Source organism: Salvelinus sp. IW2-2015, linkage group LG11, assembly GCF_002910315.2.
Source record: "Salvelinus sp. IW2-2015 linkage group LG11, ASM291031v2, whole genome shotgun sequence".
In the NCBI taxonomy this organism is placed as follows: domain Eukaryota; kingdom Metazoa; phylum Chordata; class Actinopteri; order Salmoniformes; family Salmonidae; genus Salvelinus; species Salvelinus sp. IW2-2015.
Genome location: NC_036851.1, coordinates 41,768,054 through 41,782,833, shown reverse-complemented (window position 1 = coordinate 41,782,833; position 14,780 = coordinate 41,768,054). Strand labels below are relative to the sequence as shown.

The 14,780-nt window shown below is 41.3% G+C and overlaps 2 protein-coding genes and 1 long non-coding RNA gene across 18 annotated transcripts in view; 1 reads left to right on the top strand and 2 right to left on the bottom strand.

Annotated features, from left to right (window-relative positions):
* The window catches only part of LOC111970741 (calpastatin-like), a 59,402-nt gene that overhangs the window by 10,456 nt on the left and 34,166 nt on the right, over nt 1–14,780 (bottom strand). For 14 of the 16 annotated variants that reach the window (XM_070445749.1, XM_070445754.1, XM_070445746.1 and 11 more), the window contains one exon: nt 195–239. In XM_070445749.1, the coding sequence (XP_070301850.1) occupies nt 195–239 (45 nt within the window). Of the gene's footprint in view, nt 1–194; nt 240–5,909; nt 5,925–6,240; nt 6,285–6,863; nt 6,984–7,261; nt 7,333–7,601; nt 7,657–14,780 lie in introns of those variants that run through there. The other 2 variants (XM_070445760.1, XM_070445761.1) reach the window with 2 other exon arrangements.
* Nucleotides 2,715–5,062, bottom strand: LOC139028422 (calpastatin-like). Its single transcript, XM_070445807.1, is given in 6 exon segments — nt 2,715–2,807; nt 2,810–2,852; nt 3,257–3,337; nt 3,531–3,617; nt 4,482–4,517; nt 5,036–5,062. Coding segments are annotated over 6 exon segments (360 nt in total). The 3' UTR covers nt 2,715–2,721.
* LOC139028405 (uncharacterized) overlaps nt 11,766–14,780 on the top strand; it is a 3,136-nt gene continuing 121 nt past the window's right edge. The window contains exon 1 of the long non-coding RNA XR_011480632.1: nt 11,766–11,831. This is a non-coding gene — a long non-coding RNA (uncharacterized lncRNA). The remainder of the gene's footprint in view (nt 11,832–14,780) is intronic.

Sequence of the window (14,780 nt, the reverse complement as noted above, 5' to 3'; positions counted from 1 at the left end):
TTTTTCTTTTTTAATACTCAATGTATATAACAGAAACAGAGCAAATTCAATGTATTGCACACTGTAACAACGGTTAATACAATAACACTGGTTAATGTAATAAAACGTATCTAAAGTAATAAATGTAGATTTAATGTAATAAAATTGGTAAATGTAATAACTAATAATAGAGAGAAAAGAGAGAGATGATTTACCTCTTTGGCTGCCATAGCTCCTGGGGGAACTACTTCCACCTGTACCTGTAACCCAGAGCAGGAGAGGTTAGTGAATACAACACTAGCTACTATCTGTGATACTGCTCAGCCCTATACACAACTGAGCTTCTGGATGGCTGTGGGCTCAATTCAACCAAACCCACATAGGTAGTACTCATGCAGGAACAAGAGCACCCTCTTCCTCATGTCGTCAAATAAAATTGCAGAATGGTAAAGCAGGTGGCAGGTAGCCGAGCGGTTAAGAGCTTGGCCGAGTAACGAAAGGTTGCTGATTCGAATCCCTGAGCCGACTAGGTGAGCAATCTGTCGACGTGCCCTTGAGCAAGGTACTTAACTCTAATGCTCCTGTAAGTCGCTCTGGATAAGAGCGTCTGCTAAATGGCTAAAATGTAAAATGGTACAGTAAACATCCTTCACTGCATCCAATGCACTGTGAGTCTCTGTTACTGTCACTGTGTTAATTCATGATCTTGGATACATTGTGTGAAAACAGTGAAAGAATGACGATGACACAAACTAGTGATCAATGATAGCCCCCACCCTCAAGAGCCTTGTACTGTAGCGTGGTTAATACACCAACGTAAACTGGAGTCTACCTTAGTCTGTGGCCCCTTCAGAGAGGCATCTCCAGCCGCGGCAGCTGGTGCAGCAACAGCCGTAACCAACTTAGCAGGATCCTTTTAGCCATGTCAACTTTGATTGATGTGGTGGGCACACTCTATAAACGCATTTGGTTCAAGCCATTAGACCAGGTGCAGAGAAGAGTTCAGAGTGCTGCGCATAATCTTACAGTCACCGTCTAGTAGAGTGATAGGATGATAGTTAGCAGCTTGTCTGTCATTGGTAATGGAAAGGAAAGGCGCAGTGAGAAGAGAAGTACCTGACCAGAATTTGTTGTCACAGTTTAGTAGAGTAATAGGAAGGTAAACAAACCCCATCATCCTAAACCAGATAAACAAACCCCTCAACCTAGAAATTGTAGCCCTCATATGACAAACCTCATCTGTCCTGGGCTTGGTGTCCAGTGGGAGTCCAATCCTGACATCAGAGAGAAGTCATCAGCAAACTGAAACACAAACACAAGTCAATAGATAACAGCTTCACAACCCGACATAAATATAACATAGAATAGCTGAAGAGTTTGTTGTCTATTTGCATGAATATAGCTTTTTTGATGACAAATTACTCAACACAACAGTAGCACAGCGTCAGCTGCAACATTGGACATCCCAGTTTAACACTGGACATAAGCGTTTGTCACTGTTTATTTCGTTTTATGCATGGCTTATGTTATGTAGTCATGCAGGATGTAGGACCTGCTTTCTTGGTGGTTTTACCTTTTCCACCTTAGCTTTCTTGTCAACGGGGGAGCAGGAGACTTGGTCACAGGCGCAGACTTAAACTCTTCAGATTTCTGGAAGAAGAAGAGAAAGATTATTTGGTTGTTTAAATACTGTTTCTTAGGTTTCTAGTTGAGAGGAACAGGGAAAGCTCATTTCAAGCCTTCACTAGAAAGCTGTCTTTACAGAACGTTAGTATGACACATCAGTTGTCAAAAGCTATTACAGCTGACACTGTGTTAAAATTATATGTCATGGTCATCTTGTATGTATCATAAATACAACATGTCATTAGCATTAGCAGTAGGTGGCTAGCAAGTTAGCTGTCCAACAAGCTAGGCTACATTCGCGCTGTGTCATTATGACTGTGCTATGTCAGTTGACATTGGTTCTCATAACAGTTTACCATCTCATGCTAATGACAGTTCTACGATGAAGGTTGAAGAACAATATTATCAGTCTTTGTTTACCTTGATGGGAGCGGGTGGAGGTGGAGCAAAGTTGGAAAAGCCCGCAGACAAGGCATCAACAGAAGCGAAATCCTCAACTTCTGTCAACAGATTAAATATTATCGGGTTATAATGACATATCAGTTTAGGGCTGGGCGATATATTGAATTCATTCGATTATTTCGAATTTATGTTCTTGCGCGATATTCAAATGCCTGTACCGCAAGGATCGAGGGTGTTATTTATCGTTTTAAGAGCGTTTACTTCCGCTTGTCTCGTGTTGTTTTTGGTCTCGTCTCTTTCGCTCCTTCTGTGCGGTGTGCACCTCCCCATTTACACGAGAGGTCTAGATATAATGAAGAGATACACGTCTCCGTCCTAACAAGCTTAGGTCCAAAATAAACCCATAGAAACGCATTGATTGGGCTATTTTGGACAGATTTCAGCGAGAGTGAAACCTTTCGCTTTGCCTCTCCCTCTATGATTTACACACCTGCCCTCTCACGCCAACAAAGTTGAAGACACATCTTCCTCTCTGACAAGCGTTTCAACTCGCTATTTGCATTTTAGTTTTTGGTGCAACAGAATCGGTCATATGGACACCAAAACACATTGAACATTATTTTACCAGATAGGGGATAAGTAAACTTTTCTAACGATATCCCAGTTAACACGGACATAAGCATTTGTCACTGTTTATTTCATTTTATGCATGGCTTATGTTATGTAGTCATGCAGGTTGTAGGACCTGCTTTCTTTGGTGTTATTTACCTTTTCCACCTTAGCTTTCTTGTCAACCGGGGAGCAGGAGACTTGGTCACAGGCGCAGACTTAAACTCTTCAGATTTCTGGAAGAAGAAGAGAAAGATTATTTGGTTTGTTAAATACTGTTTCTTAGGTTCTAGTTGAGAGGAACAGGGAAAGCTCATTTCAAGCCTTCACTAGAAAGCTGTCTTTACAGAACGTTAGTATGACACATCAGTTGTCAAAAGCTATTACAGCTGACACTGTGTTAAAATTATATGTCATGGTCATCTTGTATGTATCATAAATATGTCATGACATGATAAGCAGTAGGTGGCTAGGAAGTTAGCTGTCCCACAAGGTAGCCTACATTGTGCTATGTGTCATTATGACTGTGTGATGTCAGTTGACACAACTTGACATTGGTTCTCATAACAGTTTACCATCTCATGCTAATGACAGTTTTARGATGAAGGGATGAAGAACAATATTATCAGTCTTTGTTTACCTTGATGGGAGCAGGTGGAGGTGGAGCAAAGTTTGAGAAGCCAGCAGACAAGGCATCAATGGCACCCAAGTCTTCCACTTTCTGTCAACAGATGAAATACATTGGGTTATAATGACATCTCACTTCTTAATTACAGTATCACTGGTCAGGACCTCAATCTCACCCAAAAGACTATGGGACTAATAATCATTCTGTAACGTTATGCATGTTTTAGGGAACAGGGCTCAAATTGATTTATAAGTGATTATAACCTGTTAATAGTGCAAAGTCTCACCTTCTCCTGTTTCTGAGGGATGGGAGCCATAGAGGTTGTGAACCCAAAGGACAGGGAGTCCAGAGCCTCATCTGTGCTCATGGGTTTCTGATACAAGTAAACAAACAAGCAAACAAATAACCTCAGTTATACACAAAGCATTACAGTAATAGGTTTGTCTTCAACTGCACCACTAGAGGGCGTGTCAAAATAACTCCAACCATTTAAAAGAGACCAGGAGAAAAAGAACAGACACACCCACCAATCACATTTCCTAGAATRTAAATCACAACAAAGAACTCCGCAAAGGACTCAGAGCAGAATCTCTTTACAAAACATCAGATTTGGCAGGAAGCCTAGTGGTTAAGAGCATTGGGCCAGGTTGCTGGTTGCTGGTTCAAATCCCTGAAGCGGACTAAAATGTAAATGTAATAAAAACACGCTTTATAACCAAATGTGCAACTTTAGACAACTCACATTTGACAACATACTTCAGGGGTAAAAGAGTTTGCCTCCTGTCCTAACAAGCTCTTAGAAGCAGAGGTATACTACACAGAGAACTGCAGTACAAAACAAGGTGTGGCCCAGAGGGWMAATGTGTGTGTAGGTGTGTATAAGTGAATAGGTGTGGAGTAATGAGTGATTGTGTMTTGACTATTTATCTGTTGTTAGTGTGTGGGTGTGTTTATAAAGGATGGGTTTAGCAGAACTAGAGCCAGCTGGTTGAGGTGGGTCTAATGTTACTTGCAGAGCCAACACCCCACAGTGCAAAGCAACATTCCACATTGTAGAGGTACCCAAAACTGTCAGCAGAGACCATGGGATGACCTATGGTTTGTTTAGTTCCTTTAGTGTGTGTGTGTGGATGCACATGCATTAGTATGTGGGTATMTGAGAAAGATTGAGAGGAGAAAGTCAATATCTCAACATTTCTCCCCAGCATACTCCCTAGCAGTAAATACAATGACTTACCGGGACATCTTTTGGCTTGACATCTGCAACTGGGGCCTATGAAAATGTAATTTAACATTGTAATTCAATGTAATAAAAATGCATTAATGATATATTCTAATTGAGTAAGCCTAGGTTTAAATAAAATCTGATCATGTTCTGACAAAAGAATGACAAAAGAATATTAAAGTGTGGTAACTATATACAGGCTTTTTTGGCATTGTCCAGAAACAAACCCTAGTCCATCATATAAATCTGGAAAAAAAGATAGATATGGTAGTAACTCCATCTTGTCATCTGATCAGCTTGGTGAAAATGTGTCCATATTGCTAACACCTATCCATTCCTCTCAGATTAACACAAGTGTCCAGGGGATAGGACAGGGTCTAGGGGTTGTTTCTGGATGGGGTGTATCTCTCTGTTGGAATTACTGATAACCAAGGGGTTCCAGTCAAATGTGTCATGTCAATTACATAGCGTGGTTAATACACCAAAGTAAACTGGAGTCTACCTTAGTCTGTGGCCCCTTCAGAGAGGCATCTACAGCCGCGAGCTGGTGCAGCAACAGCCGTAACCAACTTAGCAGGATCCTTTTTAGCCATGTCAACTTTGCTTGATGTGGTGGCACAGTCTATAAACGCATATGGTTCAAGCCATTAGACGAGGTGCAGAGAAGAGTTCAGAGTGCTGCGCATAATCTTACAGTCACAGTCTAGTAGAGTTATAGATGATAGTTACAGCTTGTCTGTCATTGGTAATGGAAAGGAAAGGCGCCGTGAGAAGAGAAGTACCTGACCAGAATTTGTTGTCACAGTTTAGTAGAGTAATAGGAAGGTAAACAAACCCAATCAACCTAAACCAGGTAAACAAACCCTGTCAACCTAAACCAGGTAAACAAACCCCATCAACCTAAACCAGGTAAACAAACCCCGTACCTAAACAGGTAAACAAACCCTGTCAACCTAAACCAGGAAACAAACCCAGAAGCAATACTATATATGGTGTGATGCAACCAGAAGAAAAAGTGAAATATATTGTGGCTTTTCTGTGGTGACAACAGATGTGAAGACAAGGCAGACATGGTTTGTCTTGACGTGGTGAGCGTACCACAAATGTGGCATGCTGGGAAGACTCGTAAGAGTAAGCTTAAGAGTAAGAGTGTCTGTCCACTTCCCACTTAGACACACAGACACCTCTAGGCCAGAAGTAAGGATCCAAAGCAGAGATATGGTTGAAATATATAGGCAGAGAGAAGAGGAGATAGAATACCAAGGGTGAAGAATGACTAAAACCTCAAGATCACGGGAGAGATGAGGAAGACATTACACATGGAATAATGACCCAGGAAGAGTGTGTTGAATGGGGAAGTGAGCGTAAAGAGAGCCAGGTCAGGTAAAGAATAAAGATCCAAAGAGAGAGGCCCACACTTCTCGACTGTCTGCAATCTACCCTGGCTGTCTGTTTCAGAGACTCTTGAAGCTTTGGTACTTCAGCTTTCCATGGATGTCGCCTCCCCTACAATATTGCCTCCCCGTGGTAGGAGTGTAGCTTTGGCTGGGTGCATGGGTGCCGGCTACAATCAAGGATGAGATAATACTCAATGTATACAAACAGAAACAGAGCAAATTCAATGTACTGACACCCTGTAACAACGGTTAATGCAATAACACTGGTTAATGTAAAAAACGTATCTAAATGTAATAAATGTAGATGTTAATGTAATAATAAAATTGGTAAATGTAAATAACTAATAATAGAGAGAAAAGAGAAGATGATTTACCTCTTTGGCTGCCATAGCTCCTGGGGAACTACTTCCACCTGTACCTGTAACCCAGAGCAGGAGAGGTTAGTGAATACAACACTAGGCTACTATCTGTGATACTGTTCAGCTCATATACACAACTGAGCTTCTGGATGGCTGTGGCTCAATTCAACCAAACCCACATAGGTAGTACTCATGCAGGAACAAGAGCACCCTCTTCCTCATGTCGTCAAATAAAATTGCAGAATGGTAAAGCAGGTGGCAGGTAGGCCGAGCGTTAAGAGCTTTGGCGAGTAACCGAAAGGTTGCTGATTCGAATCCCTGACCGACTAGGTGAGCAATCTGTCGACGTGCCCTTGAGCAAGTACTTAACTCTAATTGCTCCTGTAAGTCGCTCTGGATAAGAGCGTCTGCTAAATGGCTAAAATGTAAAATGGTACAGTAAACATCCTTCACTGCATCCAATGCACTGTGAGTCTCTGTTACTGTGTCACTGTGTGTTAAAATCATGATCTTGGATACATTGTGTGAAAACAGTGAAAGAATGACGATGACACAAACTAGTGATCAATGATAGCCCCACACCTCAAGAGCCTTGTACTGTAGCGTGGTTAATTACACCAACGTAAACTGGAGTCTACCTTAGTCTGTGGCCCCTTCAAGAAGGCATCTCCAGCCGCGGCAAGCTGTGCAGCAACAGCCGTAACCAACTTAGCAGATCCTTTTTAGCCATGTCAACTTTGATTGATGTGGTGGGCACACTCTATAAACGCATATGGTTCAAGCCATTAGACGAGGTGCAGAGAAGAGTTCAGAGTGCTGCGCATAATCTTACAGTCACAGTCTAGTAGAGTGATAGGATGATAGTTAGCACTGTCTGTCATTGGTAATGGAAAGGAAAGGCGCAGTGAGAAGAGAAGTACCTGACCAGAATTTGTTGTCACAGTTTAGTAGGATAATAGGAAGGTAAACAAAACCCCATCATCCTAAACCAGATAAACAAACCCCTTCAACCTAGAAATTGTAGCCCTCATATGACAAACTCATCTGTCTTGGCTTGGTGTCCAGTGGGGAGTCCAATCCTGACATCAGAGAGAAGTCATCAGCAAACTGAAACACAAACACAAGTCAATAATAACAGCTTCACAACCCGACATAAATATAAACTAGAATAGCTGAAGAGTTTGTTGTCTATTTGCATGAATATAGCTTTTTTGATGACAAATTACTCAACACAACAGTAGCACAGCGTCACTGCAACATTGGACATCCCAGTTTAACACTGGACATAAGCGTTTGTCACTGTTTATTCGTTTTATGCATGGCTTATGTTAGTAGTCATGCAGGATGTAGGACCTGCTTTCTTTGGTGTTATTTACCTTTTCCACCTTAGCTTTCTTGTCAACGGGGGAGCAGGAGACTTGGTCACAGCGCAGACTTAAACTCTTCAGATTTCTGGAAGAAGAGAGAAAAGATTATTGGTTGTTAAATACTGTTTCTTAGGTTCTAGTTGAGAGGAACAGGGAAAGCTCATTTCAAGCCTTCACTAGAAAGCTGTCTTTACAGAACGTAGTATGACACATCAGTTGTCAAAAGCTATTACAGCTGACACTGTGTTAAAATTATATGTCATGGTCATCTTGTATGTATCATAAATACAACATGTCATTAGCATTAGCAGTAGTGGCTAGCAAGTTAGCTGTCCAACAAGCTAGGCTACATTGCGCTGTGTCATTATGACTGTGCTATGTCAGTTGACATTGGTCTCATAACAGTTTACCATCTCATGCTAATGACAGTTCTACGATGAAGGGTTGAAGAACAATATTATCAGTCTTTGTTTACCTTGAATGGAGCGGGTGGAGGTGGAGCAAAGTTGGAGAAGCCAGCAGACAAGGCATCAACAGAAGCGAAATCCTAACTTTCTGTTCAACAGATTAAATATTATCGGGTTATAATGACATATCAGTTTAGGGCTGGGCGATATATTGAATTCATTCGATTATTTCGAATTTATGTTCTTGCGCGATATTCCAAATGCCTGTACCGCAAGGATCGAGGTTGTTATTATCGTTTTAAGAGCGTTTACTTCGCCTGTTTCTCGTGTTTGTATTTTGTCTCGTCTCTTTCGCTCCTTCTGTGCGGTGTGCACTCCCCATTTACACGAGAGGTCTAGATATAATGAAGAAGATACACGTCTCCGTCCTAACAAGCTTAGGTCCAAAATAAACCATAGAAACGCATTGATTGGCTTATTTTGGACAGATTTCAGCGAGAGTGAAACCTTTCGCTTTGCCTCTCCCTCTATGATTTACACCACCTGCCCTCTCACGCCAACAAAGTAGAAATCACATCTTCCTCTCTGACAAGCGGGTTCAACTCGCTATTTGCATTTTAGTTTTGTGCAACAGAATCGGTCATATGGACACCAAAACACATTGAAACATTATTTTACAGATAATAGGATAAGTAACTTTTCTAACGATATCCCAGTTTAACACTGGACATAAGCATTTGTCACTGTTTATTTCATTTTATGCATGGCTTATGTTATGTAGTCATGCAGGTTGTAGGACCTGCTTTCTTTGGTGTTATTTACCTTTTCCACCTTAGCTTTCTTGTCAACCGGGGAGCAGGAGACTTGGTCACAGGCGCAGACTTAAACTCTTCAGATTTCTGGAAGAAGAGAGAAAGATTATTTGGTTTGTTAAATACTGTTTCTTAGGTTCTAGTTGAGAGGAACAGGGAAAGCTCATTTCAAGCCTTCACTAGAAAGCTTTGTCTTTACATCTGAGCTATCTTTGTTGCAGGTGCATTGTAACAATTGAATAACATGAGAAAAAAGAAGAAACCCGCACACTGCTCTTCATAGTATCACTGCTCTTRATTAAGCTTTTACGCATCAGCCTCAAGGCCTTCGTCAGAGCAGTATGCAGGTTTCTTCTTWATTCTCCTGTAGTCAAATAKAATTGCAGAATGGTAAAGCAGGTGGCAGGTAYCCTAGCGGTTAATAACGTTGAGCCAGTAACAAAAGGTTGCTAATTCGAATCCCTGAGCCGACTAGGTGAAACATCTGTCGATGTGCCCTTGAGCAAGGCACTTAATTCTAATTGCTCCTGTAAGTCGCTCTGGARAAGAGCGTCTGCTAAATGGCTAAAATGTAAAATGGTTATATAGACATCCTTCACTGTTTCCGAGTCCCTGTTACTGTGCCACTGTGTTAATTCATGATCTTGGATACATTGTGTGAAAACAGTGAAAGAATGACYATGACACAAACTAGTGATCAATGATAGCCCCTTAACCCCAGGGATAGCCCCACCCTCAAGAGCCTTGTACTATCTATTAGCGTGGTTAATACACCAAAGTAAACTGGAGTCTACCTTAGTCTGTGGCCCTTCAGGAGGCATCTACAGCCGCGGCAGCTGGTGCAGCAACAGCCGTAACCAACTTAGCAGGATCCTTTTTAGCCATGTCAACTTTGCTTGATGTGGTGGGCACAGTCTATAAAGCCATATGGTTCAAGCCATTAGACGAGGTGCAGAGAAGAGTTCAGAGTGCTGCGCATAATCTACAGTCACAGTCTAGTAGAGTTATAGGATGATAGTTAGCAGTTGTCTGTCATTGGTAATGGAAAGGAAAGGCGCCGTGAGAAGAGAAGTACCTGACAGAATTTGTTGTCACAGTTTAGTAGAGTAATAGAAGGTAAACAAACCCAATCAACCTAACACAACCGGTAAACAAAACCCGTCAACCTAAACAAGGTAAACAACCATCACCTAAACAGGTAACAAACCCCGTCAACCTAAACCAGGTAAACAAATGTCAACCTAAACCAGGTAAACAAACCCAGAAGCAATACTATATATGGTGTGATGCAACCAGAAGAAAAAGTGGAAATATATTGTGGCTTTTCTGTGGTGACAACAGATGTGACAGACAAGGCAGACATGGTTTGTCTTGACGTGGTGAGCGTACCACAAATGTGGGCATGCTGGGAAGACTCGTAAGAGTAAGCTTAAGAGTAAGAGTGTCTGTCCACTTCCCACTTAGACACACAGACACTCTTAGGCCAGAAGTAAGGAAGTCCAAAGCAGAGATATGTGTTGAAATATATAGGCAGAGAGAAGAGGAAGATAGAATACCAGGGGTGGAAGAATGACTAAAACCTCAAGATCACGGGAGAGATGAGGAAGACATACACATATGGAATAATGACCCAGGAAGAGTGTGTTGAATGGGGAAGTGAGCGTAAAGAGAGCCAGGTCGGGTAAAGAATAAAGATCCAAAGAGAGGCCCCACTTCTCGACTGTCTGCCATACTACTTGGTGTCTGTTTCAGAGACTCTTGAAGCTTTGGTACTTCAGCTTTCCATGGAGTTGTCGCCTCCCCTAAAATATTGCCTCCTCCCGTGGTAGGAGGTGTAGCTTTGGCTGGTGCGATGGGTGCCGGCTAACAATTCAAGGATGATGATATACTCAATGTATATCACAGAAACAGAGCAAATTCAATGTACTGACACCTGTAACAATAACGGTTAATGCATAACACTGGTTGTAAAAAGTATCTAATGTAATAAATGTAGATGTTTAATGTAATAAATTGGTAAATGTAATAACTATATATAGAGAGAAAAGAGAGATGTGATTTACCTCTTTGGCTGCCATAGCTCCTGGGGAACTACTTCCACCTGTACCTGTAACCCAGAGCAGAGAGGTTAGTGAATACAACACTAGGCTACTATCTGTGATACTGTTCAGTCCTATACCCAACTAGAGCTTCTGGATGGCTGTGGGCTCAAATTCAACCAAACCCACATAGGTAGTACTCATCTAGCAGGAAACAAGAACTCCATCTTCCTCTATGTCGTCAATATAATTGCAGAATGAACGCAGTGGCAGGTAAGCCGAGCAGGTTTCATAAAACTGAGCTTTGGGCAAGTAGAACCGAAAGGTTGCTGATTCGAATCCCTGACCGACTAGGTGAGCAATCTGTCGAGTGCCCTTGAGCAAGGTACTTAACTCTAATTGCTCCTGTAAGTCGCTCTGGAAGAGCGTCTGCTAAATGGCTAAAATGTAAATGGTACAGTAAACATCTTCACTGCATCCAATGCACTGTGAGTCTCTGTTACTGTGTCACTGTGTTAATTCATGATCTTGATACATTGTGTGAAAACAGTGAAAGAATGACGATGACACAAACTAGTGATACCCATGATAGCCCCACCCTCAAAGAGCCTTGTACTGTAGCGTGGTTAATACACCAACGTAAACTGGAGTCTACCTTAGTCTGTGGCCCTTCAGAGAGGCATCTACCAGCCGCGGCAGCTGGTGCAGCAACAGCCGTAACCAACTTAGCAGGATCCTTTTTAGCCATGTCAACTTTGATTGATGTGGTGGGCACATCTATAAACGCATATGGTTCAAGCCATTAGACGAGGTGCAGAGAAGAGTTCAGAGTGCTGCGCATAATCTTACAGTCACAGTCTAGTAGAGTGATAGGATGATAGTTAGCAGCTTGTCTGTCATTGGTAATGGAAAGGAAGGCGCAGTGAGAAGAGAAGTACCTGACCAGAATTTGTTGTCACAGTTTAGTAGAGTAATAGGAAGGTAAACAAACCCCATCATACCTAAACCAGATAAACAAACCCCTTCCACTCAGAATTGTAGCCCTCATATGACAAACCTCATCTGTCTTGGGCTTGGTGTCCAGTGGGGAGTCCCAATCCTGACATCAGAGAGAAGTCATCAGCAAACTGAAACACAAACACAAGTCAATAGATAACAGCTTCACAACCCACATAAAATATAACATAGAATAGTGAAGAGTTTTGTTTGTCTATTTGCATGAATATAGCTTTTTTGATGACAAATTACTCAAACCAAACAGTAGCACAGCGTCAGCTGCAACATTGGACATCCAGTTTAACACTGGACATAAGCTTTGTCACTGTTTATTCGTTTTATGCATGGCTTATGTTATGTAAGTCATGCAGGTGTAGGACTGCTTTCTTTGGTGTTATTTACCTTTTCCACTTAAGCTTTCTGTGCAACGGGGGGAGCAGGAGACTTGGTCACAGGCGCAGACTTAAACTCTTCAGATTTCTGGAAGAAGAAGAGAAAGATTAATTTGTTGTTTTAAATACTGTTTCTTAGGTTCCTAGTTGAGAGGAACAGGGGAAGCTCATTTCAAGCCTTCACGCTAGAAACGCTGTCTTTACAGAACGTTAGTATGACACATCAGTTGTCAAAGCTATTACAGCTGACACTGTGTTAAATTATATTCATGGTAATCTTGTATGTATCATAAATACAACATGTCATTAGTCATTAGCAGTAGGTGCCTAGCAAGTTAGACTGTCCCAACAGCTAGGCTCTACATTGCGCTGTGTCCATTTATGATGTTGTGCTACTGTACAGTTTGACATTTGGTTCTCATATACTAGTTTACCTATCTTCTTGCTAATTGACTTCTAAGGCGATAGAAGGTGTTTGATATGAATCATCTATATCATGTCATATTGTTTCTGAGGAAGCTGCGAGTGGAGGTGGAGCAAAGTGTGGAGAAGTCTCAGCAGACAATGAGCAATTCATCTATGTAATGCGTATTCACTCACCCACCTTTCTGTACAACAGATTCAACATATTATCGTGGTTATAATCGTACATATCAGTTTTAGGGCTGGGCCTGATTATTGAATTCCATATCATCGATTATATTTCGTATTTTATGTTCTTTCTGCGCGATATTTCAAATGCTGTACCTACGCAATGGATCGAGGTTGTTCATTTGGGTTATAAATTTTACTTTTTAAGAGCGTTACCTTCCGCTTGTTCCTCAGTGTTGTATTATGTTGGTCTCGTCTCTTTTTTCGCTCCTTCTGTGCGGTGGGTGACACCCCCTTTCAAAATTCATTAACGCAGAGAAAGAGCGACATCACTACCATCTGAAAATCCACCGTCTTCCAAGAGATATAACAGAGCCCTTTGAGGGTTCCAGATAAAACCCATAAAGAGAATGACCACATTGATCTTGAGGCTTTTTTGTTCGGAACAAAGTATTCACCGAGAAGATAGAATAACTTTCAGGTTTGCGCCTCTCCTCTCTATGATTTACACAACCCTGCCACTACCTTATTCGCTCAACAAGTCGTGCAGAAGCTTAAGAGATCCAGACTGTCATTTCCTCTCTGAAATGCGGTTTCAAACTCACGCTAATTTGGCATTTTCAAGTTTTTGGGTGCAAAAGAATCGGTCATATGGACACCAAAACACATGTAGAACATTATTTTTAGCAGTAATAGGAATATAAATCTGGACGATAGTTTAACACTGTCTTAACGAAGATACTCCGTTACATGAATAAGCATTTGATCACTGTGTTTATTTCATTTTATGCATGGCTTATGTTATGTACGGTCAATGAAGTGTTGTGTAGGGACTGCTTTCTTTGGATAGTTTTCTCAACCTCTTTTCACACCTTTAGCTTTCTTGTGCAACAGGGTGAGATGGAGAGAACTTGGTTCACCAGGCTCGCCAGTTATAAACTCTTTCAGATTTCTGGATAGAGTAGATATAGAGAAAAGAATTATTTGGTTGTTGTAAATGACTACGTTTCTTTCAGGTTTCTAGTTGAGAGGAAACAGGTAGGATGCTCACTTTAAAGCCTTGCTACTAGAAAGCAGTGTATTTACACAGAACGTATAGTAGACACATTTGCAGTTGTTCAAAAGCTTTTACAGCTGACAACTAGTTGTGTTAATAATTTATATGTCATAGGTCATCTATGTATGTATCATATAAATATGTCATGACATGGATATGAGCAAGATAGGTGGCTAGGAAGTATATGCATGTCCCAGCAAGGTAGCCTACATTGTGCTATGTGTCATTATCGACTGTGTGATGTCAGTTGACACAATGACCTAGAACATTGGTTCTCACATAAACGAGTTTTACCATCATCCTATGCTAATTGACGGGTTATTTAGTGTCAAGTGAAAGCGACTGAGAAACATATTAATCGACTTTGTTTACTTGATGGGAGCAGAATTGGAACGGTGGAGCAAAGTTTGAGGAGATCCCCTAGCAGACACACGGCAGACTAATGGAACCAAACAACGTCCTTACCATCTTTCTAGTCCCAACAGAATGCAATATATCCAATTGGTTATAATGACAAGTCTCTCCTCTTCTCCTTATCTTAATTTACACTTGGATAATCAACTCTGGTAACAGCATGCGTCATTCCACCATGTTCAGATTTCAATCCTCACACAAGACTATGGGAACTATATCACTCATTCAGACTCTGTAACGTTAAATTGACATGTTTCTTAGGGGATCGCAGGGCTCACAATTGATTTATATAGTGATATAAATAAGAACCATGTATTAATAAGTGGCACAAGTTCGACCTTCTCCTGTTTCTGAGGAATGGGAGATAGTAGGGTCTGTGTACCTATAAGGCAGGGTAATGTGAGAGCCATCATCTGTGGCAATGGGTTGCTTCTGGATACAAAGTAACCCAAAACAAGCTCACAGACAACTACACCTCAG